Genomic DNA, 27643 nt, shown 5'->3' on the forward strand with positions numbered 1-27643 from the left:
TCTTTTCTATGAGCCATTTAGCCTTTTAAAAGACCTTATCAACAACGGTTATATAGCCATAAATTTGTTGGGTTTTTAGTATTTTTTTTTTGTCCCATTCTACCACCTCTTCTCTCCTCCTCGAAAAGTGGGATATTTCCAATAATGGCTTTAGTAGTGTGATTTTTTCATGATAAGAAATAAGCCTATTCTGATATTCTTTAAGGTTGAGTTTTGGATTAAACAACTCCTACAGCAACTTGTATTAAAGTTGTTAAAATTGCAACTACTTTCTGAAACGCAATAGACAATTTAGATTCCAGTCTCTTAAGGAACTGAGAGGTCTGGCTGCAGCATTGGCAACAAGGGATTCAGGTTCCATCAAATTCACCAGTGTAACTACTACAATGCATCATTTGTGCCTTAGCATGGAAAAGCCATTGCTGACTTTCTGAAGTCACAACCCTGTAAGAATTACCAAAAAAAAAAAAGCCCTTTGTCATCCTTGAAATTCTGCAGCCATTGCAGATCAACCCAGAAATATCTGCTTATATCTGCTTCCAGCAGCTGACACTTGTTTCGTGAACCACAAATAGAGCTGCACCAATGAGGCTGATCCAAGAAAACTTCTTCCAGAAGCAGCTGGTCATTGTCATTCTTCTTGTCCTTTGGTGCAGCTGTACACAGGCTAACTGATACCTCTGCCAAAACTGTAGCAAAGCTTCTGAGTACTATCGAAGTTGGTGTAGAAAAGCTGAAGCTGTCCGACAACAAGATGTCAAATACAAACACACCTTGAAAAGAAACTCCACTTTTGGCAGTTTGTGGAAAATGTGTCTCCCAGAAGCAGTGTTATACTCACACAGACGTGTACTTGGGTTCCCGGGGGCACCTGCCAGAAGACTGTGGATGCAATTGGTGTGTGTGTATCTATATGTATGCATGTGCATCTCTGATAATTTTTTTCCTGTTTGTTATGCATAATGTTTTCTCTTTATATATTTTCTTAGTTATTCTGGGCGTCTTAATTCTGTACTCTCTTGCTGCTTTCCTTCTCTTGGTTGAGATCCTTAAACTCTCTAATTGTTTTGTTTGTTAGTTTTTGCTTATTGAGTATATCTCTTGGTAAGACCAATGTTTTTAATGTTTTTGACTTGGTACAAGATATTCTTCCCCCTCCTATTTCGCATCAGTCTTACATGTTGTTAAGAAACTTAATATCACTACTGTAAATCTGTTAACTTCTGCCAGTTGTTTTTCTTACGATGTTTGTTTCCTGATGTCAAGGTACTTCATAATATTTGCATTTCCTCTCGTTCTGAGCATCTGTTCAATTCAACTGCAATATTTTACCTATTGCTTGGAGATTTCTATGCTCGAAAGACTCTGCTAATATTTGTAAACAGCAACAAAGCAAGGCAATTCATTTTGTACTTTTTCCTGAATTTTAGGGCAGAGTCTTTGTTTGACACAGTACGTGGTTCCCTGGTCAGCTTGTGCTTTCTGTTCTCAATTTCTTGCTCTTCACTTGTCTGGAAATGCTTTCCATAAGTCTTGCTCCCTAAGGTCGCAGAATCACAGAATCATCTAGGTTGGAAGAGACCTCCAAGATCATCTACTCCAATCTCTGACCTAACGTTAATAAGTCCTCCACTAAACCATATCACTAAGCTCTACATCTAAATGTCTTTTAAAGACCTCCAGGGATGGTGACTCAACCACTTCCCTGGGCAGCCCATTCCAATGCCTAACAACCCTTTCGGTAAAGAAGTTCTTCCTAATATCCAACCTAAACCTCCCCTGGCGCAACTTTAGCCCATTCCCCCTCGTCCTGCCACCAGGCACGTGGGAGAATAGACCAACCCCCACCTCGCTACAGCCTCTTTTAAGGTACCTATAGAGAGCGATAAGGTCGCCCCTGAGCCTCGTCTTCTCCAGGCTGAACAAGCCCAGCTCCCTCAGCCGCTCCTCGTAAGACTTGTTCTCCAGACCCCTCACCAGCTTCGTTGCCCTTCTCTGGACTCGCTTGAGCACCTCGATGTCCTTCTTGTAGGGAGGGGCCCAAAACTGAACACAGTACTCGATATTCCACATTCACAGCCTTTCCCTCATCCACCAAGCAAGTCACTTTGTCATAGAAGGAGATCAGGTTCGTCAAGCAGGACCTACCTTTCATAAACCCATGCTGACTGTGCCTGATCGCCTGCTTGCCGTGCAAGTGCTGCGTGATGACACTCAAGATAATCTACTCCATGAGCTTCCCTGGCACTGAGGGCAAACTAACAGGCCTATAGTTTCCTGGATCTACCTTCCAGCCCTTCTTGTAGATGGGCATCACGTTTTCTAGCCGCCAGTCGACTGGGACCTCCCCTGATAGCCAGGACTACTGATAAATGATGGAAAGGGGCTTGGCCAGTTCTTCCGCCAGTTCTCTCAGCACCCTCGGGTGGATCCCATCCGGCCCCAACGACTTGCGTACATCTAAGTGCTGTAGCAGGTCGCCAGCCATTTCCTCGTGGATTGTGAGGGCCACAATCTGCTCCCCATCCCCTTCCACCAGCTCAGGGTACTGGGTATCTAGAGAACAACTGGTCTTGCCGCTAAAGACTAAGGCAAAGAAGGCATTGAGTACCTCAGCCTTTTCCTCATCTCTTGTCACTAAGTTTCCCCCCGCATCCAGTAAAGGATGGAGATTCTTCTTAGTTCTCCTTTCCTGTAGATCACCTGAACCTGTTCCTTGCCTTCATGAAGGTCTTGTCCAAGTATTTTGCTTGTGTTTCCCCAGAAAATCACCCATAATTGACAAAGTACCTGTAAAAACTTAGTCTCATACAAGAAAACTTCAGGTTTTAAAGTTCTCTTTTCGAAGATGACGTCAGTGAGAGTTTTTAGCGTAATTAAAAATCACTGTACCATCAAAAATAATCTGCTGCATACTTTTCCTTTGAGTATCTAAACTTTTACGTACCAGGGAAGGTTTTATCTTGATAGAAGAATTTTTTTTACAGTGAGAACAGTCAATCACTGGAACAACCTTCCCAGGGATGTGGTAGAGTCCCTACCACTGGAGATTTTTAAGATACAACTGGACAGGGTGCTAGGATAGATGACAGGGTTTTACCGTCATGTGGTATTTGATGGAAAAGTACTACTTCCAAGTTGCATTTCATCAACCACTGTTTGTTCAGTCTCTCCAAAGTGAATCAGACCCAGAGCCTTTTGGTAATTCAGTTGTTTGACCTGAGTGTTGACTGTTTGCATTTCAGAAAATAGCTATAAAATTCCACTTCCATCCAAACAATATTTTTCTAAAGTGAAAAACTCATTTTTCAGTGAATTGCTTTTATATACTTATACAATTCTGATACTAAAAAAAGTGTTAATTCATAGTAAGTTATAAAAATTGTATAGAGTATGCACTAACGATGTGGTGCATTTGTATTGCAAGTATATGAAATTAGAAAATCCCTTGAAATTTGGAGAAGAAGGATAGAATTAAGGAAGGTGAACATGCTCTTACGTGTTTGAAATTTTGTGACTTTGCTTATAAGAGATGCTGCTGCATACCAAATGGATGCTTGAATGCATAGGAATGTGTACCAAGTGCTTGTGGACTGATTCGTTAAGAGGTAATTGGACTATACGGCAATATTGCATCTATTTTAATAGCTCTTTCAATATTTTAAACCTTTTCGTGTTACTTGCTAGCTCAATTAACTGGGCTGTCTGTAAAGTGTTTTACAAAGTATCCTGCATTTATGTTTTGCAATCACTGCATCAGTGCTTTGGTCTACAGGGGTGTTAGACATATACTGCAGTGGAAATACATTATGAATCAATCACCCCTTTCCAACTAAGTAGTTAATGGATATTGATCGCTGTTCAGTCATGAATTGCAATGCATTCTATCATTTGAGGGTTGTTTGTCAAATAGTTTTTACAAATTACTATGCAGGACCTTGTATCACAGCTGGTGTAGTTTAAGGTTTGGACAGAGTCACTGTGAATGAAGCCCTGCTGTGAAATAAAAGTCAAAAGGCATCTTGGCATCCCAACCATTTCCTTGGGAGAAGATTACAGCCTGAGTATGTTGAACTTTATTGCCATGGGCCTCATGACAGTATTCAGAAACATGAATGGCATTTCTGTTAAAGAAACTCAGATGTGCTTAGACGCAAGGGATGGCATTCTTGTGTTTATCAGTATCTTGAAAAAAAAAAAAGTTACACTTCTTTACTCCTTTGGGGTACAGTAAAAATCCAGTGAAGAATGTGTAATTTATGCACATAAAAATTGAGGTTCTTGATTTCCTAAACCTAATTTGTTATGGGAAGGAGGAAATGAATAATCTAAATCCTAGACGGAAATGTATTTATTGAGAAAGAAAAAGGGGGTGGGGAGAGAGGAGCTCAACAGCTCTTTGAGTAAAATGTTGCTTGTATTGGTTTGTTGTGATCAGAAGTAAAATGAAGCTGCATGGAGAAAATGTGCTGCATTGTTAACTTCTTAACATGCAGAGTAAAGCAAAAGGAAACATTAAAAAATGAATAAAAGTTATCTGTGTGTGTAATTGCATCTAAATTGCATTAATTAAATTCTGTCCCTTCTGTGTTTCAAGGACAGATGAACCTATGAGAATTCAGGGCCAGGTAAAGCCAAATATGAAGCACTTTGTGAAATAAAGTACAGAATTGGTTCTCCTGTTCTTGCAGTACAGAATTGGTTCTCCTACTGCCCTGAATGGCAGATTTACAACACGTTGCATCGCATTGTAGACGTGAAAGGTTCCTTAACAAAGTGGTCCTTATGAAGGCTTGTTGTCAGGCAGAAAGACCACAATGCCAAAACAAATCGCTGAGGATTCTTCCAGGTTGGGTGCCGTTCCTTTGTCATCTGCTTTGGCTCTCATACTAACATACAACAGTCTCACTGTCATGTGATGGTGATAGAGGATGAAAGAAGTATTAGGTCTGGCATAATTCAGAGCGCAGGTGAACTCTGTCCCATATGGACTTTGTATCAAATTACTGCTGTCAAACAGTGACTAGGTAGCAATCTGAGAAGTCGTTTTTCAAAAGATTACAGCATGATTTTAGCGAATGGTAAGCCTGGAAACAAGAGATAGTAAGAGTTTGTATTTTCGTTCCTATTTACTGAGTATCACTGTAATAGTGTTTTAAGTAGAACAAAAGTTAAAATCGTGGGCTATTGGGTAACAAACTTAAAACGTGCTAGGGACATTTATGAAGACAGACTTGATTTTCTAAGTTAATAATTTTGTAATGATATATATCCGTATCAAAACGAGAAGCTTTAAAAGTAATGAGAATTGAATGCCCAATAAGCAGTAACATAAGGCAGTATCTTCCATGTTTCATATTCTTGTAGTTCTGTTGGTAGATCAGTCCCCATGTTATCAGCTATATGGGTCTTCTAGGTATGCCTTCCCATCCTGTCTCTGAAGTCCCAGAAGAATTGTATCTAATTTAACAAAGTCTTAGTTGTCTTAATAAAGTCGGATTTCACCTTTAGTGACAAAAAGAAAAGAAATCTTTGATCTCATTATGAAGGAGAGCAGCAGTGAGCAGGGATGCTGGATTAGATTTACTAGGCAAAGTTGCATATGAAGGTAAAGAAGAAAGTAACTGTATGTTAATTTTCACTGAAAAAGTAATTTTGCTTGTTATTTCAGTAAGAAGATTTTATCTAAAATGTTGTCAGAAAAATCAGATTATAAAATTTCATTTGAAGTTCATTATTGACTGGTAGTAATAAGTAATGTAATCAGTTAGTGTCATATTTGCATTTATTTTAACAAAATGTCCTTTCGAGTATTGCTCCAGAGGATGGATTTATCTGTAGAGTTAAATCTTACAGTTTAAATACTGTATTATTACACTGTATTACTGTATTATTACTGTATTACTGTATATTACTGTATTATTACACTGGAAATTCCAAATTGGTCTCTCTTGTCTCCTTTTTATCAAGGCAGCATATAATTATATTAGATATAATCAGTATATTGTAAAATTAGTAGTTTATTTACTTAGATTTTTAACTCTACTGAGACTGAATATAAAGGACATTGGTCATACCATTGCTCAACACGGAATAGGTATTCTTTTTTAAATCCTATAGTGTATTATTTTAAGTGCTTCTTTCAAGTCAGAATGAGACTTTGTAGTAATCTATATTTGAATGGAAATCTTGCCTTTTTCTATTAAGGAGAGTAGGAGATTGTAGTAGATGATGTCTGTAATAGCTCTGTGGGTGTTTCTGAGGTGGTAGAATATCTTTACTTCCCTTATTTGATAAATTTGGATGGATCCTATGGTTTTGATAGACTACCATTTTTATAGTTTGATTGCATTAACGTATTTATATATGGATGCAAAAGGTTTATTCAGTTTAACAAGTGAAAATAAATGATTTATCTAAAATCAACTCATTAAAATTAAATTCTAGTTTTGAATTAAATTGGAGTTCGACATGATGATCCTTACTCCTTTTAACAAACAGACTTTTTTTTTTTTTTTTCCTAAACTGGACTGCTGAATTCTCTTACTGCTTTAAATTAAAAGAATAGTCTTTGCCTTAGGTTTGATAGTCACAAGTATTTCCATACTATAGACTGCATTAACAATAAAAATGCTGAGATTCAGTAGAACTCTACCCACATAGTATAGCTGTAACAATAAAAATTAAATCCTGGCAACACTGAAATCATCTGGGAATTTGAAACGAGTATTATACCTGAAATTTGTAGCCAATGTACGTAGTTTATGGTTACCTTACACATGTTGAGTTAGCAGTTCTTCTCTTAGTACTTTAAAAATACATGTAGCTCTAAAGTTTCTGGCATTTTTTCTTGATTCATTACGGCCTTAGTCACACATACTGACGAATGGTCTCAGTCTTCATGAAAATTGACAGCATTCAATACTTCTCAAGTGGTGCAATGCAGTATTGAGGGTTACTTCAGCAGTATTTTTAATAGAGTGTGTGTACATCATATAGTACATTTCCCGTACTGTACTGGGGAAAAAAAAAAAAAAAAGGACCAAAAGTTGACATGTTTTGCTCGTTAGTTTGAATGCGTTCATTGCATGTTCATTTCATGCAATAGATTTGTAGGTAATTCCATTTATTTATAGTGCTGCTGCTTGTAAAGCAAAGTTGGGTCCTAAATTTTCAGCATACTCAGATTTCTATAGATTATTAAAAACATGATGTCTGAAAAGCTTACTGTTCACAGCAGAGCATGGCATAGTACAGCCACAACCTCTATTAGCTAGTGCTTAATGAGAAAGACTATCAAGATGGAATTAAGAGGAAAATTGCAGTTCAGTAGGAAACTCCAAATGTTACCACATACTTAATGTGTCTCTACCAGATTTTTATCATGTGACAAAGAGAAAGCAGAAATCCCTAAATCTCAGTTTTTATTTACTGTGGCCTGTTCAAGAACATAGGTAAGTTTGTGTTTAACTGTTGCTGTTTCACTCACTTCAGCTTGCTCTTGTAGCCAGTGGAACATCAACAGTTGTTGAATCCAGGCCTGCACTTTGAATAGCAGCTCAAGAAGAAACCTTCTCCTTGTGTGTCTTTTCTTGGCTGCTCATTGCTAGGATCAGATTGTGGAGGGCATCTCAATTTGATGATGAAGTACCATGTTTTCCAAACAAAAGTTCAGGTCAGTACTTGTTCTGAAATCAAGAATGAGGAGAAGAGTTACCTCTCCTTTGCAGTATTGGAAGCCTGAGGCACCTACCAGACTCCAGAAGCCATTGGTGCCTTCCTGTGTGCCACCAGGCCCAGGCATCCAACCCAAGCAACCCAACTCTGCAACTTCTAGCTGTTATTTCTGCGATGTGATGATAGTATCTAACCGCGAAAGTTTTGCTGCATACTTAATCTGAGTAGAACATAAAATTAAATCACAAATATTATCAAAGTAAGTAATGTAAGGAAAATCATTTTGATTTTATTACTTATTTTTTTATTCAGTTTAGCAATACTAAGTACATTAAAGGTACAGAAATTACTGTAACACTTCCAGTTTGCTACAGACTTCAGCAACTACCTATCAAAGAAATATGTGATCAGTATTGCCAGAATATATGTCAGGTTCTCACCTGACTTAGGTGTGGATTCAAAGCACTCTGCACATGGCATGACTGAAGTCCAAATTTCACTGTCGTTAGACATTGTTTTGAATAAATTAATTTGCTGAAAATATTTGGTCCCTCCCCACCCATGTGTTTCAGCTTCATTTTGTGCAACATAAGAAAACAGCTCTAATTGTTTTACAGTATTTGATTTGTATACTTCTGTAGCAGTAGAAAGAGATATTTTTCATGATTGGTAAAGGTATTATTGTGTATAAAGCAGCTGGATTTCTTTGTTTCGAGAGCCTAAATTCATTAAATACAATATGACATTTCCAGTGCCTTGGTTTGCCTGTAATTGAGAGGCTGTGATTTCAGTGTAACAGCTCTGTTAACTGTGGCGTTCTGTCATGCTACTACAAGGAAGATGAATACTTGGTTAATTTCACTGTTCTCAAAACAGCGGTATTATATTTAATTCCAAACAGATCATTTTACACGTGCTGGAGAAGAAAATATATGTAGATAATACATTCATACTACAAGTCCAGGGGGTACTGCTGACATAGAATATGTAGAGAATTTCATACTTGCAAGAAGGAATGGAAAAATAATACACTATGTTGTTTACGTGGCTGTGATGTATATCTTTGAGACATATGTTAGCTCTTGGTATATTGGGTGCTCTCTAGGTGAAGATACATTGCTCAGTTTTAGTAAAGATATTTTTATGTATATTTGGGGTAAAAGCCAAAAGCTCTTATAAATAATTTGAGCTAAAGGATTAAGTAGATATCTTGAAATAATCAGGATGGATCACTTGGTACCTGGTTATAAATAAGCACACACAGAAATAAGATACGTATTTCCTTGAAAACTGTGGAGTATTCTTAAGGGTTGTAAAGTCTGATTTTAAATGAGAAGTTTTCTTACTATTTGAAAAATATTAGCAGTATTTTTTGTATCTTTATATAAAACTACAAATACACATCCAAAGTTCCAAATGGGAATTGGAAGTATGGATAACAATAGAAAATAATGCTGATATTGAGAATGAAATGCAGCTCAGGCTATGTCCTTTAGTGTTACTGTTTTGACTTTGACATAAAATGATTCTGCATACAAATTTTGTGTATTCACATGTCAGAATACTGAAAGGCATCATTACAACATACATCAAGTTTTTCAGTGTCTACTTTTTGTACTGTTTTTCTCTACCAGATTGGAATGTGTTAGAAAATCTGAGCAGCTGAACATCTTTTGTTTTCCATGGACAGTTAGTATACATGCCTTCGTGCAGAGTAAGACAAGTTATAGCCTTCAATAGCTCTATGCAAAAATAGAGCATTGTCTACCTACAACATATACATACAAAATACACATGTAAGTAATTTTCTAACTGCCACAATGTTTGACTGTGTATGTCCAGCAATATTTTGTTTAGCTGGGCTCTATTAATAGAAGATGAAGTATTTATTATTGGAAAGGATGAAATGGACTTTTAAAGTATAAGAAGAAAAATAGTCTTGTAACAAGCTTTTTAGTCTATGGTTTTAAACCTGCATTGCATAATCAGTCAGCAGCCATTTGAGAAGGAGCACTGAGGGTACTACAACTACCATCCTAACGATCATTGTTAACATGATTGTTCCAATAATGTGGATATTTTTGCTATCACAGTTGGCTGGTGCCAAATTTTTCTTAGTTGTGTTCTAGAGAACTCCAAGGAGGAAATACAATGAGAAGAAGGCATAAATGAAAAGTCTGGCAGAGGAACACTTGAGATATTTCAATTTTGGAATTTGGTTGAATGTTATGTATAGTTAATAGAAGTATGGTTTGGGCTGAAGGGTACCCATTGTAGGCATGAACATTAATAGTATTGAAATGAGTTATTCAAATGGAAATGTTTAGCCATTCGTCATACAGGGGCACAATGCTGATAGATTTGTCAAGTTAGAGCTATGTGCATTGTTATGTTTTCCAGCATTAGAAAAAAGAGCGAATGAAAAAAAAAAATCGAGAAATAAAAAATGTATCTTTTTCAAACTCTTGATGAATATTTTTTGTTCTGTTTTTTGAAAGTCTTAAAAATTCAAGCAGCTTTGTTTTTAAATATTAAGTTACATTCCAATTGTTTCCAATTAAAAGACTTCCATAATAAAATTACTATTTTCATCGGCACAATTACTGGTTGATTTACTTTGGCATACCCTTTTCAGCCTAGAGAGACATGTATGACACACTTGACAGTTGAATGAGGCATTCCAAGACTGACAAGAGATGGTTTTCATCTTCTTTTAAAGTTAATCTTGTGTCAAGCTGTAGTAGAGGTGATTATTTCATATTAAATAAAAGTCAGTTTCTTTGTATAAATTATTTGAAAGTACATTTTTTGGTCAGCACATCACTTCCATTTTCCAGTCAAATTTGCTATGGACCTAAATGGAAGCAAGCTACCTTTTTTTTTGTTTCCTGTTATATGTAAACTGTGTTGGTGAACTTGTGATTCAGATATAGGAATGAAAAAAGACTAATAGAGGCTAATAAATTCTTTAAATTTGAACAATCATAGCAAAAGCTATCTAGCCAAAATCAAGGGAAAATGTGCACATGTACACACATACACATATATATTAGTCTTAGGTTATTTCAAGTGATTAAAAGATATCTAGGAAGGATAGTTAGAGGGACTACGTGAGGAAGAAATGAAATTATATAATGCATAAAATTGAAAATGATTGCTAATTTCCTTCCTGTGTTTCTCTTGAAGGATTGTTCATCTTCAGAAGAATATAGCATTGCTGCAGCATTGCTACCCCTGACAACTGCTTTCTATAGGGTAAGTTTTTCTTATTCTTCATTTAAAACTACTCCTATTTTGTGTAATTTTAGTTTACATATAGTTAAAAGGAAGAAAGTGATGACAGAAAGTGCATGATTGGTAGGAAGCCTTGTTCTAAAGTTGACTGATGTCACTGAAAGTCTTTTATGAGGAAAGGTTGACTTTGTTTTATTTTCTGATTTTAGTTCCTCTAATAATTGCCAAAAGGCAGTAAATTAAAAATATATATATATATGTTTTGCATGGAGTATCATGCGTGTTGAAATAGCTTAAATAAGTTTTGATTTCACCATCAGGGAGAAAAGGCAGCATTGAACATAGAATCATTAATTTATTCTATAGGCTTCTAGTTTCAATAGGAGTACTGAGATCTCATACCATCTCTCTCACAAAAAGTTCACTGACATCTTTTGTGTAATAAAATAGTCCCCTACTTATATTTAACTCTGAAATTTTTTACTTAGTAAGTTGTGAGTCCCCGGATATAAGAAGCATGATGACTTTTTAATGTTCCAGACCTGAATTAAAAAATAAAGTAACCTGACTGTTGCTTGCAAAAACCAGCTGTTAATGCATAATAGAAAAAGAATTTTGTTTTTCCCAGATCTAATCCTCAGGTTCAGTGATGGTCCCCTTTGGTATGTCCCATTAGATACAATTGTTTGGCAAAAGTACTTATTTTGGTATAAAACTTAGTTATTCATACTAAACACATACTGATGTGTTTTCCAGCACATAAGATCAGTAGACAAACTCTGTAGTGATTAGTTACAATTAATAGTTTATAGGTTCTGTTTGGAATTCGAGTCAAAGTGAAACTTTTTGAAGCTTTTTTCAGCTTCTCTAGAGGTTTTCAGTATTTTATTTTAGACTGGAATGAGTATGCTAAGTGCCTGACATGAACCTGTGTAGGAACAACAATCTGTATCAATATTCTTAAAGTAAGAATAATGGGTGACATTTTTCCACCCCCTTCAAATCTCCCTTTATAATATCTTGGAGGGATTCCTGCTGTACAGTTACTCTAAATGAATGTTCCTCTTTCCTTGTTCTGGGGAGAAGTTGTGGCCAATCCTGCTGCATTTCTTTTTTCCCTTGAGCTTCCTGCTTTCTAACATATCGATTAACAGTTTATAAGTTTTCTATTCACTGGGTTTTTCTTTACAGAAATCTTAGATAGAATAGTATATGTTTTGCTACTTAAGAAGTCATATTGCTATTCTGTCTCTGGTAAGTCCAGAGGAATGTACAAACTGAAATTAAAATCATTTGGGGAATTAATTGTTTTTATTAAAATTCATAGTGGCAAAACTGGTATGTTTGCACTGTCAAACCATGTTATGGCATTTTCTGCTGAATTACTTGTCAATTTTACTGAATTCCCATATACAGTGTTGTTTATACACACCTCAAACTATGTTCTGTTTTCTGTAGGCAGCGTACAGATATTTCAATACTGTTGCTTCAGTATGTAGAACTATCTTGCCTCTGCAGTGTGATTGTCACTATGCTTTAGAAAAATGTTGAAGTAGTGCTTAGAAGTATGTACTTGTTTTTACTGATGTTTTTGTTATCAAAACACCATGTTTAATGCCAGAAGTGTATTAAATATTATTTCACCTGGCTACATTGAAGCTACACAGTGTTCTTGGAAGCCAGGAAAAGACAGGAAGTGAGAATCTAATACAGGTTTTCATTTTTGTGTTCAGTCGGTATTACTACAGAAGTGATATTCCAAATAAAGTTACCAGTAAGAAAGACAGTAAGAAATCTAAGGACATTGTGGAATTGTATCAGTCAAATATATATTTTACCATTTGTATTTGCTGTAGTATTTTGATGGGAAATTAGGGGATTTCATTACAATACATGTAATTCATGTTACTTAAATGAAATAATGAAAAGAAGTTACACAACAACACAGTTCCTTTATTAGAGACCTATTGTGCATATGAAATATTAAATTTCAGGATGTGCATTCATTTTAGTTACCTAACAGAAAGGAGAGCAGTAATGAAACAATTACCTTTTCATCCTAAATAGCTTTACCATACATGGGTGCACAAAGACAACAAGTGTTTGAGGTCTATAAATAAAAAGAAAGATGTATTTTCATGCAAGTCCAGCAGATGAAACCAAGAAACTAAGTAGTAAGGAAACATATTCTTAGGGGTAATGTCTTTAAGGTTCTGGAACAGTCTCATGAAGTAGCCAAAGCTGTAGCATTGAGGTATTTTAAAATATTCTTGGGAAAACAGTATAAAATACATTTTAAGAAACAAGCTTGTGTCATCTGACAGGTCTTGTGCATCTCCTGTTGTCTTTGCTTGCATAATGATTACTCTAGGGTATCTCTACATAATTAAAAGAACGAGAAATATCATGGAGTGTACAGCATGGTATCAGCTCTTGGGATGTCTGTTGAAATTTAAGAATTCCAACTCTTGAAGTCTGGTGAGTGGCCTGTTGTGAAACTTGATCGGGCAGGATTTAATCACAGAAGTACGCTAACTCATAGCTGGCAGGATTAAATTCATAGACAAGAAGTCAGTACTGGCTACATATTTGTGGCCTGGAGAAATAACTTGAATTGTTCTAGAAAAAATGGTCACAACGTTATTTTAAAATTTTAGATATTAGACTTGAACTGTTAGCAAAATGTGACTCACCAGTGACAGTGGACTTCTTGATGTGTACTTTTAATGTCACAAAAGCAAACACATCTTTGCTTTTGGGTTAGGAAAAGGTTTTAGTTTACCATTAGTAATGCTGTTGGAATTTTGTTTAAAATTGAAACAATATAAATAAAATGTTTTTATACGTTAAGATAAAAGAATTTTTCCATGGTTGTTTTTTTTTTGTTTGGTTGGTTGGTGTTTTTTTTGTTTTTTTTGTTTTTTTTTTTTGTACAGATGGCCCATGCTTATTTGGTATGCAGTCTTTCTTTCTGTGTATAAAGTAGAAATGTACTATTCTGTATTGCTGCAGTAGAGTTCTTCTACACATGGGAAGTAAGGGCAAGGTGAAAAAGATATTTTTGAATTTTGGTTTTATTTTATTACTTTGGCAAGGAAGACAGCTTCACAATTGTATAATTGGCCTTGTCAAATTCACAAAATTTGGATATACCGTTTCAAATTATGTCTCTTTGTAAGGTGGGAAGCTGTAGTGTAGACTACACTGTATTGAAGGTTTAGTGTGCAGCAAAAGTGATGATCATTTGTAGATACCAGTTTCACACTGTCCGCTGGACAACAGGCAGAGGAAGCAAAATCTCTTTTTCTCCCTGCTATTTCAAGCCACAGGCTGAGCCTGCTTCTTCATCTTCCCTCCCTTTTCAGCTAGGGTGATGTTCTCCAGTCTGATCACAGATTTGTTTGTTGCATCCTTCAACCACTGCAGAACCTGAGTGTGCAGAATATAACACAATAAAAATCTCCTGACTTTCAGGGAGTTTTTTCAACATTTTATAATTAAAATTTCCTACTTGGACTGTCTGTAATCATATGTACTCAAATACAAGAAACCCACTTGTGAATTATTGTTATTGGGCATTCAGAAGTGACAATTCTGACCACCTGTGTTTGATTAAAGGAAATGCCGTAATAAGAATACACTTCTCTGAAACAGAAGTTTGTTAGTAAAAATGTTGAGTGGACTACAATATTTTATAGGTGTCTTCAAATTGCAGTAGCCAGAGCAGTTCGTAATCACAAGTGTTGGATTTAGATTTCTGAGTCAGTAGTTGTTAATGTTTTGATGTACAAAATTCGGATAGTGTTTATCTAGTTTTAGTAAAAAAACATAGCAACAACAACAAAAAATCTAATGCAGCAAGCTGTCTTGTTGATTGGGTGAATTACATAAAAGTTGTCACTTGTCCTTTACTGTAACACAGTGAGATGCATTGGAGACTGGTTCATAATTTTTACGTGACTAAATGATATGCTTCTTGGAAAGAATAGGGACTAGGATTCATTTTTTTTGTGCTTGTAAACGAACAAATTTTGAATAAAATTTCATTTGGATACTGATGCTAATTTTATTTTAGAATGTGCAGTGAAACATTGGAGAAATACACATGCTAGGGCTCAGTGAAATCCTCAGGTTAAGGTATTGATTGGATGTTCTTGCGCGTCTGCCTATTTATTTTTTGTACTCCATACGCCTAAGCCTTTCTCTACTGAAAAAGAAATAGAATTACATAAAATAGGAGGTCTGCTTTATTCAGTCTTTTAAAAAAGTCTACCATAATTCGGTGAATCATTTACATAAAGCTTTTCAATATGTTACAAAGTATTTATTCAGGTCATCTTAGGAGTTATGGTAGCATCATTTTTGAGAAGTTAGTGTTTATTGGAAGTGTTGTTTGGTTTTAATCTTCAAGGTAGTACAAAATCACAGATTAAGAAAAAATTAATTGAAATTAATGAGAAAATGTGAAGTTGGAATTTTTGATGCTAAAAATGATATATAGTCCAAATTTTTTCCGTAGCAGCAAATATATGCTCTTCAGCGTAGCATAATAACAAAAGGAAATTAATTTGCGTTTATACTTTCCTGGTTGAAATGAACTACAAAGTTGCAGTAACAGCTGTGACAGACATATAATGGATGAAAATCTTCCCACCTTGAAATGCCGAAGTAAATGACCTCTTCACTCCAGAGCTTCTTAGGTGTCAGAGGATTGCCACTTACAGGGATAAGGGCATTCTCTAAAGATTGAAGAGGGAGTACTAGAGAAATTCAGAGTAGTTTATCATATTTTAAATATTGCCATCAGACCTTTTTCCAAGAGACACCCAATTCCAGGATGATTACATGTAACAGAAGCATCATCATGTGAAATGCTCTCTCTCATGTAGCATCAGGTACAAAGTGACATGATGAAAGGCTGATTAAAGAATCAGCTCAATTTTTATGTCTTTATCAGGCAAATCTTACAGTTAGTATCGGATGAAATCAGTGGAATATTGGCCCAAATGTACAGTGAAAAGCAGTGGAAAATTTGGCACTAATGTTATCTTCTGTTACCTTTCACCAAATAATGCATTAATCTTTATCTTGGAATTTGTATTAATGCCATGAAATTGTACAGAGGTAGCTGATGATGGCTGATTTTGAAAAGCAAATTAGTGGTGTTGTGGGTTTGTTTGTTTGATTGATTGATTTTGTTTTTGCTTTTACACTTAATGTGAGTTTTCATTCTTAATTTGCATTTCTACTTAACTGTAATTGGCCCAGGTAATTCTCATAAACAGCAGTACTTGTTGGTTAGCCTTCTATAAAGCTAAAAGGACTTTCTGTAATGTGTTAGCTTTCTATACTGATTGATTTTCATTTTTAGATCTAATTACTGTTTTTCCTTCTGGTCATTTCTGTCTTACTCTGATGTGCTTGGGATGAAACCACTTTAACATTCTGCACTCTTGAATTGTTGGCTTTAATTTAGAAAACTCCCATCCTGAAAGACTTCCTTTATTATCCTGGCAAGAAGCTTTGTCTGCTTCCATTAATTTTCTTCTTATATCTCTATATTCTGCCAGTTTTGATGCTATCTTAGTCTGTGTAAATGTTTTCGTGACTGAAACTGTATTAAGTAACGTTCTTTTAGTAGTAGTTCTTACTCTTATTTATCCGTTCTCAGAATTTCTCATGTCAATTACCTAAAAGAAAAAATACATTGTTACATGCTTAAAAACTGCGAGAGCATACCTGTAGCATATATTGGATGTTAAGGGATAAACTGAACCACGAAGAAGAAAGTATTTGTAGGCAGACTTCAGGTGCTGACTATTTTTACATAAACTCTTCTAGAATAAATAGTAGCATAACTAAGGACATCACACAGCAGAGAATAAATCCTTTTCTGCAGTACTTCTGATGGAGTTATAAGTATCAAAAGAATTACATATTTGCTTTCATTGTTGGATTTTGCTATTATTTTACTATCAGAGCCACAATGCTTCTTCATATCAGCAGAGATTGTAATGTTTCAACTCCATGTAACAGTCTGGCTAATAAAGAGGGAGAGTAGTAATGTGAGGTGAAAATGTAAAATGGCATGATATACAATAATCGTTTTGCAGGACTGGAAGTGGATTTTTGGATTTTAATCCTTACACGCAATTCATATTTTGTAAGGAAAAAGTATGTGTTTAACCTTTACGTTGAGGTCAGTTCCTAGACTTCTGGAGTGTAACAAAACCACCATGTGGTATTTTTATGATATAAACTAGATTTTAAAATATGAACTTAATATACCAATTGCTTTTCCATATATCATCATATGTAATAGTTCTTCATTCAGAGATATTAGTCGTTTTGCATGTATACAAGCTGACAGGCAAAAAATAGATTAAGGATGATTTACAATGTTATCACATCTTTGTCTTAGTAGTATTTGTGTTACTGGAAAATACAGGAGCCCTAATTACAGACCAGAGCTGCTGGTCTTGCTTTTGTACCAAAGAACACAAAGATGATGATCCCTCTCCTGAAGTGTTTACAATATGAGTTTGAAATAAGTACTAATGCTTGAAGCCAGGCAGTTTGAGGCACAGCAAGGAAGCTGTAAAGCAGTATTAGTCGTCATAATTGTTGTTGCTTCCGTCCAGCAGTAGGTTAAGTATGGCTGAAGGTTTTACAGAGGTGACACAGAAACATTATTTCACTGAATGTTGAGAAAGGATAATGTAGTTACTTGATAGGTGCACATGAATTTGAGTGTGGTCATAGAAGAAAGTATTAAGGTGATGGTCAAAGTTCTGTCAGTATTTCCAAACACTCTCCCATTGAGGGCTTTTATTACATTCATTAGGAGTTACTTTCAAATAAAGATTATAGTTCAGTACATTATTTTTGTAAGAAGCAATCATACTTCTTTTAGTTAAAATAGGAATCTGGGGATTCTTCTTAGCTATGGTCAAGTGGTTTTGCAGTATCACAAATGCCAAAACATCATCTTTGACCTTTAATATTTTAATTTGTGTACTTTGTTTTTGAAAGGATACATAATACATGTCTGCAGAACAGATTTTATGCCTTTGCAGGTAGAGCAAATCTCACTTTCAAAGCTATTTTTAGGTGGAAAAAAATCCAGAAGAATTTCTTCACGGAAAAGAAGAGTATAATGTGACTTTAGCACATTTGTGGGAGGGACTAACTACAGGATTTTTTTAATGTTTGTCTTAGCAAGGAATTTTGGAAGCGAATAACGAAAATGTCACCATTTTTTATCTTTTTTTTTTTTGCGCCTTCTGAAAGTCCATCATTCTAGATGATTTTAATTTACCTAGTGTGATCTGTGTATAATAGAACTTTGTAAATCTTTTTATCTCTTCAGAGAATGAAGTAGTATTTCACTGTGTATTATTTAATGTTACATGTAATTTTGTGTTAACATATGTCTGTTGTCATACATCTTTGTAGAAATCTTTGAGATACTCTGTATAGCTTCAAGTAATGCATACATGATCTTCATGAATCTGGCATTAAAGACAATATGTATTTAGATGTTAAGTCACCTTTGCCAGAAAATCTATACAATAAGTAAAATTCTATTCAGAGTTACATCCCAAATTTGCAAAATTCTAGAATTCTATTGCCCTCTGCTGGTTTTGTGTACCCATTTGTGATTTGTTAGCACTGAATTGAAAGTCAATTGGCCTTTCTTTTATTTTTCTTGGTGAAATAACAGTAGATTAGCAGTGTAAGTTGCTATTTACAATTTAAAGTATTTTAGAATGTAAATTAATCTTGTGACCAGTCCTGTCAGGGGACTTTCTGAAGGTGGGTGGGAGAAGGTGGCAAACAGTTTTCTCTCATGTTGCAAAGGTTTTGGGGTGAGAGAAGATGCTTGATCTAGTATTGTGTGTCCTTCTTTTTCCAAAGCAGTAAAAAGCAAAACTAAAAAAAAAAAAATAATGGAAGCATAATAATTATTACTTTATGCTTGTGTGACCTTTGCCCACATTTGTGTCTACAATACATATGGGTATAATTTTGTATTTTAGACCAAGCGGGAAAGCCATTTATTGAATAGATTAATTTTTTTTTTTTCTTACACTATCCATGCAGCACGCAGTCAGGCTTGAAAACATATTCATATACACGTACACTAGTTTCAGTATTTGTATGCTGTGGTGAATATTGATATAAGCATGATGTGATGCAAGTTGTATGAAGTTAGTACATAGATAAGCCTTACCTCTGCGGGTCAGTCTCTGTAGTGTGATCCTCTGGGCTTCTTAGAAGTCCTTTGAATTTATCAGGTGTCTGTGTGGGCACAACAGACACGTGAATACAGGACTGGGTCATGGAATATGGCCACATGCAGAGTTTGGTTTATGTCACTTTTAAGAGGGGCAGCATGTTGCCTGCAGTAAGTGGAACCTATTCTTGATATGTGATGGTTGGTAATCAAATGTCTGCATAAACTGCTCCAAGACGGGGAGTAACCCTTTAGAGTATCTGTCTTGCTATGTCCTGGCTGATCTATAAACTTACATTTGCAGACTACCAGGGAGAACATTGCCCAGCACAGAGGGAGTGCTTTGATCCCCTTTGGTATGCAGAGAAGTTTGGGGGGTAATTTCACTAATGTTGCAGTAGCTTTCTCTCAGAAGTCAAGCAGATAAACCATAGCATAGTGATTCCTTGAGGAGTTGAGGACGAAGCTTTTATTTGCTTTTATTCAGCAGCAACCTCCGTCTCCCCTCTCTTCCTTCATCTTGTCACCAAAAATATCCAAACCCGTAACCCAGAATACAAGTTGGAGACAGAAATTAAGTTTACTTCTGAAGGTCAGTGTTTCTGGCAATTTGGTGGTGTTGAGTTTGCTCCTTTAAGAGGCATGCAGTAAAACCCTAGGTAATACCGGTGAGAAAAGAGTAGTTTTAGTTGCATTCATATTCTGCTTTTTACTCTTTTTGTTTTTTTCATTCTTTTTTTCAACTTTGTAATCAAGAACTCGATCCTTTGCTTTGCTAGAACAAACTTGCTTTCTTCTTTTAGCTTGTGTGGTGTCGCAGATAATGACTGATGAGCGATCAGTGCCAAGCATGCTTTTCTTTACCAGAAACAAGCAATATAAATAACATAATGTAATAGAGAAGCTGCTGGGGCACCTCACAGTGTGCCTGGGAGTCCTGGGAGTTGGTACACATTTTTCACTGAGCTGTAAGTATCATTTTCAGAACCAGAAGTATCCAGTGTCAGGAAAAAGAGAAAAAAATTGAGGCAGGTATTGTCCTGTGCCACTCAGTAAGGTGGAAACAATGCAAATTTCATTCCTGATTTCAGGAAATTACATACAGTCACACATAGCAAGTCCCAAATCTAGCTTGTGTTTTCACAGACTGTAGAATGTAATTCATTGTTTTGATATGGGTGGTGTCTCTTTCATATGTAATGTGGGCTGGAGGGGATTTTTTTGTTGTTGTTTAAGTGCTCTTAGTCTATTGCAAGATCTCGGTGTACTTTGCAGAAGATCACTCATTTTCTGGAACTTATTACAGCTTACACCTCAGTGGTCATTTAGGCTATCATACAGACAGCTTTAGATGAAGGACTTTATCTGTTCAAAAGTATTTTTATGATTTTCTACTGGTGTGTGTTTTAAGCTGTCAGCCCTTAAATCCTCCCTTATAAGTAGGAAATTCTTTTGCTGACTCCTACATTCATCCTGTCTGGCAGAAATTAATTATCAGGACAGAGAAAAAGAGCATAAATATCATTATACTTTAGCTGTCTTATGGAAAGATAGGTGAAGATTCATGTTATATATGTAGTATTGCTTGAGGAAAAACACTGAACTACTGTTTTACTTAAATCAGAGAAATCCTGTGCAAATTCCTTTTGCATGCAACAGTAAACATTGGGGCCCATTCAATGTATTAGATTAGTTTCCATTCTAGGCTAAGCATTCTCAGGACGGAGAATATAGACACTTGAAGCTTCATGGAATGCTTGTATTTGTACTGAGAGAACTTCTACTCCAAGGATTTTGACTGCATAGGAGCAACCATGAGCTTCTTGAGGTTTCTATTCTATTCTATTTTTCTATATCTATTTCTATTTTTCTATATCTAATTCTATTTTTCACAAATTAACTGAAACAAGGTGAGAATCCTAAGTGGTTTTGCCCCCCCAAAAAGGCAGAGCTGAGCTTGGAACTGCAAGTCCTGACTTTGATTCAGTGCTCTAGCCACTATCGGATTTTGCCATTTGTTTTAGCACCTGTAGGTGATAGGAAGGATAATATTTATGATAGTTTAGCATTTTGATGGATTTTCCTTCATCCTTTTGTAAACGGGCTATTTTTATGTTGCCTAGGAGTTAACTGGTCAGTACAGATTTATGTCAATATATTTGAACATAAATCTATCCTTTAAAAATTGTGATTTGTACATGGCTATTAATAATTGTAAATTATGAGCACAGGAAGAGCATCTAAAAGCCCCTCAGCTTTTCTATCACATTCATCCCCATGTGAAAATCATTTGCTTCATTTTTATTTCTGGAACACTGTTATTATGGACCTAGGATTATGAGTTTAAACTTTCTTTTATTTCTTTCTTTTCTTTTTTCTTCAAAAGCCATCTGGACAGGGAGCTGGGCAACCTGCTCTGTGTGGCCCAGCTTGAGGCAGGGGAGGTTGGACGCATGACCTCCAGAGGTCCCTTCCCACCTCAACCATTCTGTGATCAGGAAGAGATTATGTGAGCTGTTCTGGTCTGTGATTTAACAGCTAGATCAGAGATGGGAGCTCTTACTGTGCAGTAATCAAATGATCAGTTATCAATTCATGTGAGCTACCATAAACTTCATCACAACTGAAACCTGGGAGCCTAAACTAACCAGTTGTCTTATGTTTCGATCCATAATGAATAAACAAAGTCTCCTTTAACGTAATTTGCATCTTCCATATATTCGGATTTAACAGGTTACTAAGAAATTTTGATGAAATTTGTGCATGATTAAATAAAATTTATATTTATCACTTTTTGATGGTTAATTGCAAGAAGATATTTCAATTGGCTAAATTTTAGTAGTGTGTTACAAATTATTTCCTCAATCATACCATTTCAAAGGAACTTGTCTTCAATAGGGAATGAATAAGTGGCACATGATCAGGACTTTCAATTCATGTTGTACTTCGAAGAGCATAGTGTGGAAAACACAGTTCAAAGAATTGCAAAACCAGAAATCTGTAAACCAGACTTTAAAATTTTCAGTAACAATTTTCTAGTGTTCCACTTGAGTTCTTACTAAGGGATTATTATATGTACTGGCTGTTGTGTATGATTGTAGAATTGTAAATATGCAATCAAGTAGTATTTTTGCTCTAGAGTAAAATGTTTTAGAACATAATCATTAAGGTAAAATTCTGCTTCTAGATATAGTGTGTATTTCAGGTATAGGTAGTAGTCTGACAGTGAAAAATATTAAATGAGGCATCTGGTAACGCATTCGGTTTTACTGTAGAAATAAGTAGATATTTAGATTGTGTGCTTCTTTGCTACATGCAGTATAAAACACGATTGTTTCTGTGGACTTTTTCAGAAAGTGAGAACATCTGGTAGAAGATTTGATGCTTCATATTTGGAGTTCTTGAAATAAATTTATTTTCACTGTATGTGGTTATCAAGAATATTAAGCATCTTGCTGAAGGACTAGTGCCACTTAAATAAATAGACCTACTTGAAAAAAACAATGCTTTGGTAATGAGTGTTGATACTGTTTGTTTGAGACCTTAGCATAGGGATCCAGACCCTTGTGACTCCAGGAACATGTGCATTCAGTGAGTACTCTTTCAGGAGCTGGATGTGGGTAATACAATGCAGTAGATGGCAGTGAAGAGAACAATTTATCTCATCTTGTGCTGCTGCAACAAATGCAGCCTATTGGAAGGACTCAGTTGCCGTGTACAGTTATTTTAAATTTCATTACCGTAGTTCTGACTTCTAAATGAAATGAGAATTTTCTTCTGTTTGAATACTTAATTCTGTGATGTAGGATATTAAAAATATTACATTTTGTTGGCAAGGAAAATATTTTGTATTAGAGCAGTGTTCTGTACTGTCATCACAGAATTCTCCCTCTGGAGTCTCATTTTTCTATAGTGAATCAAGAAAGCCGTGCCTTGCACTGGCACTAGACTTGTATACAACATTAATTTCTTTAAGGGCACAAAACCAGAGATAATTTCTCTTTCCTATATTACATTACAAAAGATGGCATGTATTGCATATTTAATTGTGTACAACTGCTTTGATAAAATTTTCAATATTCAAGTCACAGCCTTTGAACAAAACTGAAATAACAGGAGAATTTTGCCTATTTTGTACTTTTTTTGCTTTCAGAAATTAGCACCTGGAGTTAGTCAGTTTGCTTATACCTGTGTACAAGACCATCCTATCTGGACTAACCAGCAGTTTTGGGAAACAACCTTCTATGGCAATGTGCAAAATCAAGTTCGTTCCCTCTACCTTACAGCCAAAGAAGACAACCATGCAGTACAATTGAGACAAAAGGTAGGAGAATGTATTAAATATCAGGGTAGTATTTTTTACTCACATTTTAATTATCTTCTAAGTTATGGTTTCTCAAATTTTCTGTGTTTTTCTCTCATTTTTCATCTGTTAAAGATACTGATACATATCTATGTTCATATGAAGATGTGCTACTAGTTAGTGTCCAAGTTAAACCTATGAAAAAATACCTGAAAATCTCAGTCAGGAAGAATTTTGCAATTGAAGAAAATGTCTTAACATTTACCTATATACTTTTCTGAAAATAAATACTGTGCTTTAGAATATCATCTTTAATGTAAAAATGTTGTTTGCACTTAATTTTCTGAAGAAAAATATTCTTTAGGAGGTCAGCTTAGAGAAGTACAGAAAGAGCATTTTCACAGTTCATTCACTTAAAGCTTTTTTAGGGCACTTACACACTTAACAGTGGTGGAAAAAATAATCACACTGATACTCAGTTACTGATCTTTGGCAGTATTCATTAACAATAAAAATAACAAAAATTTGGACTTATCTGCAAAACATTATAATTTGATGTTGCCCTTATGATTTTTATGTAAAACCACTTTTTGTGTCATTTTTCCACCCTTTAAGGTGTATTTTTTCCTGAAAATAGTAACTTATCATATAATAATGTGACAACTAGCAAGAGTTCTGTTACATCAACAGCTTAAGATAGCAGCAGTTCCAGTGTCCCTGTAATAGACTGTTACCAAGCCCTAGGCTGGTTTCTGTTGAATGGTATTGCTTGCTTTATTAAAATTGTACAGATCTTCCAGAACACAAACCTTTTCAATAAGAGGAAAGTATGCCTCTAATGCAAAAATGTAAGTATAATGGGAAGTCTTGCAGCATACTAAAATTAGAATTTTTAAGGAGCACATACACATAGTAAAAAGCTATTTATAATCTCTCTTCTTTTATGAAAATAGAGCTATCAAATAGGCGACTGAAAAATGTGTGCTTCCCAAAGACATACAGCACTGTAAAGAGAAGAAGTAAAATAAAGAGAGAGATTACCAGAAATGTAGTTAGAATGAAGAATTGAAAAGGCATGTCAGACATACCAGGAGTAAAGAGAAAAGGACTCTGTGGTTGTGTACTGGGAGCCCTTTTCAATCTGACACTGTGTAAGGAAAAATTCAAAGAATAGTAAAACTTAGAAGAAAGCATCTACTTAAAGTGTCACATGTGTTTGTATGCTAAATTAGCTGAGCTTTACGTAGTATGAAGAAAAACGTTTACAGGATACTTAGTCCTCTAATAATTTAACATCAGGTGTTAGGTCAGTCATATCAGCTTCCAGATTCCTTTATTCTAATTTCCTCAGGCTATAATATAATTTGGCTGCATGTCATCTACCTAATTTGGTCCAAGCAAATGCTAGAATTGGACTCCAACATGCAAAGACTTGAATGTTTTCAGCTGGTCTGGAAACTATTTATATAAAAGCTTGCCTCACCTGGACATCCTAGGAATTTAGAAGATATCATCTGCATCAAGCAATCAGCTGCATGTTGTTTCTCAATCTGATTTATGCTTGATGTTATGTGAGCTAAGCGGATAGGCTAAGGAAAGCAGCTATAGTAAAATCAGTAAACCACTCTGAAGTAACATAAAAGATTATGCAGCATAAAAAAAGATCTAGAAAGAAATGATGTTAAATTAGACCTGTCTACAGTAGGCAATGCTACTTGTGTATTTCAGTAAACTACTTCAATCCTGAGTTGCTGTAATCATACTCTCCTTAAACCCTACTAACCATAGCTATCTGCTTTTTATTTTTAAATAAATATATAATTAAAACAATCAAATAATTTTAATAAACATTTTAATAAACTTTTTTTACTAAAAGTTGTTTTTTAGAGTTATAGTTTATTTGTATTTATATGTCTTTTAGGAGAAAAGTTCTGTAGGTCTGGACCACGATAAGACAGCAATGGACCTGGCTGCTGAACAGTTGCGATTATGGCCAACGCTTAATAAACAAACTCAGCAGGAACTAGTCCAGAATGAGGAAAGTACAGTTTTCAGCCAGGCAATTCATTTTGCTAACCTCATGGTCTACCTGCTAGTACCGCTGGATACAAGTAAGAACAAATTATTGAGAGCATCAGCTACTGGTGACTGGGAGAGTGGAAGTAATAGTATTGTCACAAACAGGTGGGTACACAAGTTCAGTGGTAATCAGTCATGTTGGGACACTACTTTCAAAAACTTGCTAGTTTTCAGAACTTCATCTAAACATCAGTTTTTTCAGTATCTTCTCTTATTTTCAAGATCGTTAATTAAGGAGAGTGGAAATCTAACGTGGTTCCTCTTAAATGATGGAATATCACATCGACAAATTTGCTGCCACTTAAAGGAACATGAAAATTGTATTGTTTCAGTAAGATTTTTTAATGTAGTAATGCAAACATTGAAGACAAACACTAGAGTATAACGAGAAAGAAAACAGCAGCCCAAAAATTACTGTTTACTCTGTTAGTTTTCCTATAATTTGAGTTTATGTTCATGAAGGGTGTGTGTTTGTTTTTTCCAAGAAAGTATATATATATAAATATCCTTAAAATTACAATTTCTGTGCTGCTACAGCTTCAAGGAAGAAAGTTACTGAGGTCAGAAAAAGCAAGAAGGCTATACCACTTGGACAAATGTTAGATTACTAAGGGGGCAGGAGGAGCATAAAGACAGTTCCTTTCCCTAGCACACAAATCCAGGAGATTTCATAGCAAGCCTTCCTCCCTCTCTATTTATTGTCTTCATTATTAGCTATGACCAGTCAAAATTCTCATATGATAAAATTGTAGAACACTATATGAGGACACTGACATCAAGCAAGTAGGTTATGTGTATTGAACTCCACTGTCTACTAAGCACCTCTAAACTCAGTCATTGAGATATGTTCAGTAGATGAGTTGCAGCATATATTACAATGTATGAATGTTTTTTCATGTTGTTATGGGAAGCCTTTTCAGATGTTTGAAATACATCTCCCACTGACTTGATTGTATTTTATACCTGAAGCACAAAATACTTTTTTATAGTCTTTTTCTGTTTTTAAATACTTTACTCTGCAATTATAATATTCATTTAATTAATTCTTCTGTATTTAACATGGGTTGTAAATAATGTAGTTAACTTTTTGAGAAGACGTAGAGATTATTTCCAAGCAACTGATCTGTTTTTTTCTCTTGTGGGCTGGTCTTCACTACTGAATTCATGGAGAAAATGTTCTATGTCGTCATGCAATTCTGAAACCGTTAATGATACTGGGAATACAGTGTAATCGTGGTAGGAGCATATGTTTTCAGCAAGTGGTTTATGTATTTTTACTAGAAAAAGATACATCTTTTATGTGTCTAGGCAGGTATCACGCGTTTCACCGGCTTATTTTTTCCACACTTGAAATATCTTCTATTTATCTCCAAAGTATTGCAGGCAGTGTTGCAGAGAGTTATGACACTGAAAGTGGGTTTGAGGACTCTGAGAACAATGATGTGGCAAATGCAGTTGTACGCTTCATCACCAGATTTATTGACAAGGTTTGCACAGAGAGCGGGGTTACACAGGATCACATCAAGGGTCTTCACTGCATGATACCAGGTAAGAATTGTGACAAAAAATATGCATTTGTAGTCTTTCATTTTTCTTCTTTTCTAATGAGAGAAATGCACATTTTCCTTTCAGTTAATTTCAGTGGGGATAGAAGATCAGATTTCCTTTAAAGAGTGTAATTGCTGTTGAATTTCAACTAACTATTTCCTTGATGATTAAATTTGAGAATTTCAGAATATCAGAGTTATAATTAGATTGCAACTTTCTCTCTCATATTATGCCAGACTTCATTTATGGTATTACTGATTTCCAGGCATTGTAGCAATGCACATAGAGACCCTGGAGGCTGTCCATCGTGAGAGTAGAAGGCTTCCACCAATACAGAAGGCAAGTATTATGAAACATGTTTGTATTCCTTACAAGTATTAGAATCATGCAATTCAGTCATTTTTTTCCCCCTCATAATGTTAGGAGGAAACATCAAAACATTGTTAGAAATTTTCCACCAGTGATAAATAGCGCTTGGCTTTGGTCTCCTGAAACATGAACTTACAAAACTAGAAGAGCCAGACTTCTGATCATAAACAAGCTGTTGCATACCCTCTGTTTTTTGA

The 27643-nt window shown here is 35.3% G+C and overlaps 1 protein-coding gene across 6 annotated transcripts in view; it reads left to right on the forward strand.

The window, feature by feature from the left end:
* SBF2 (SET binding factor 2) overlaps nt 1–27643 on the forward strand; it is a 260328-nt gene that overhangs the window by 178489 nt on the left and 54196 nt on the right. For all 6 annotated transcript variants that reach the window (XM_035550135.1, XM_035550137.1, XM_035550136.1 and 3 more), the window contains 5 exons: nt 10864–10932; nt 23301–23471; nt 25372–25634; nt 26905–27077; nt 27343–27416. In XM_035550135.1, coding sequence (XP_035406028.1) covers nt 10864–10932; nt 23301–23471; nt 25372–25634; nt 26905–27077; nt 27343–27416 — 750 coding nt within the window. The remainder of the gene's footprint in view (nt 1–10863; nt 10933–23300; nt 23472–25371; nt 25635–26904; nt 27078–27342; nt 27417–27643) is intronic.

Source organism: Cygnus atratus, chromosome 5, assembly GCF_013377495.2.
Source record: "Cygnus atratus isolate AKBS03 ecotype Queensland, Australia chromosome 5, CAtr_DNAZoo_HiC_assembly, whole genome shotgun sequence".
NCBI lineage: Eukaryota > Metazoa > Chordata > Aves > Anseriformes > Anatidae > Cygnus > Cygnus atratus.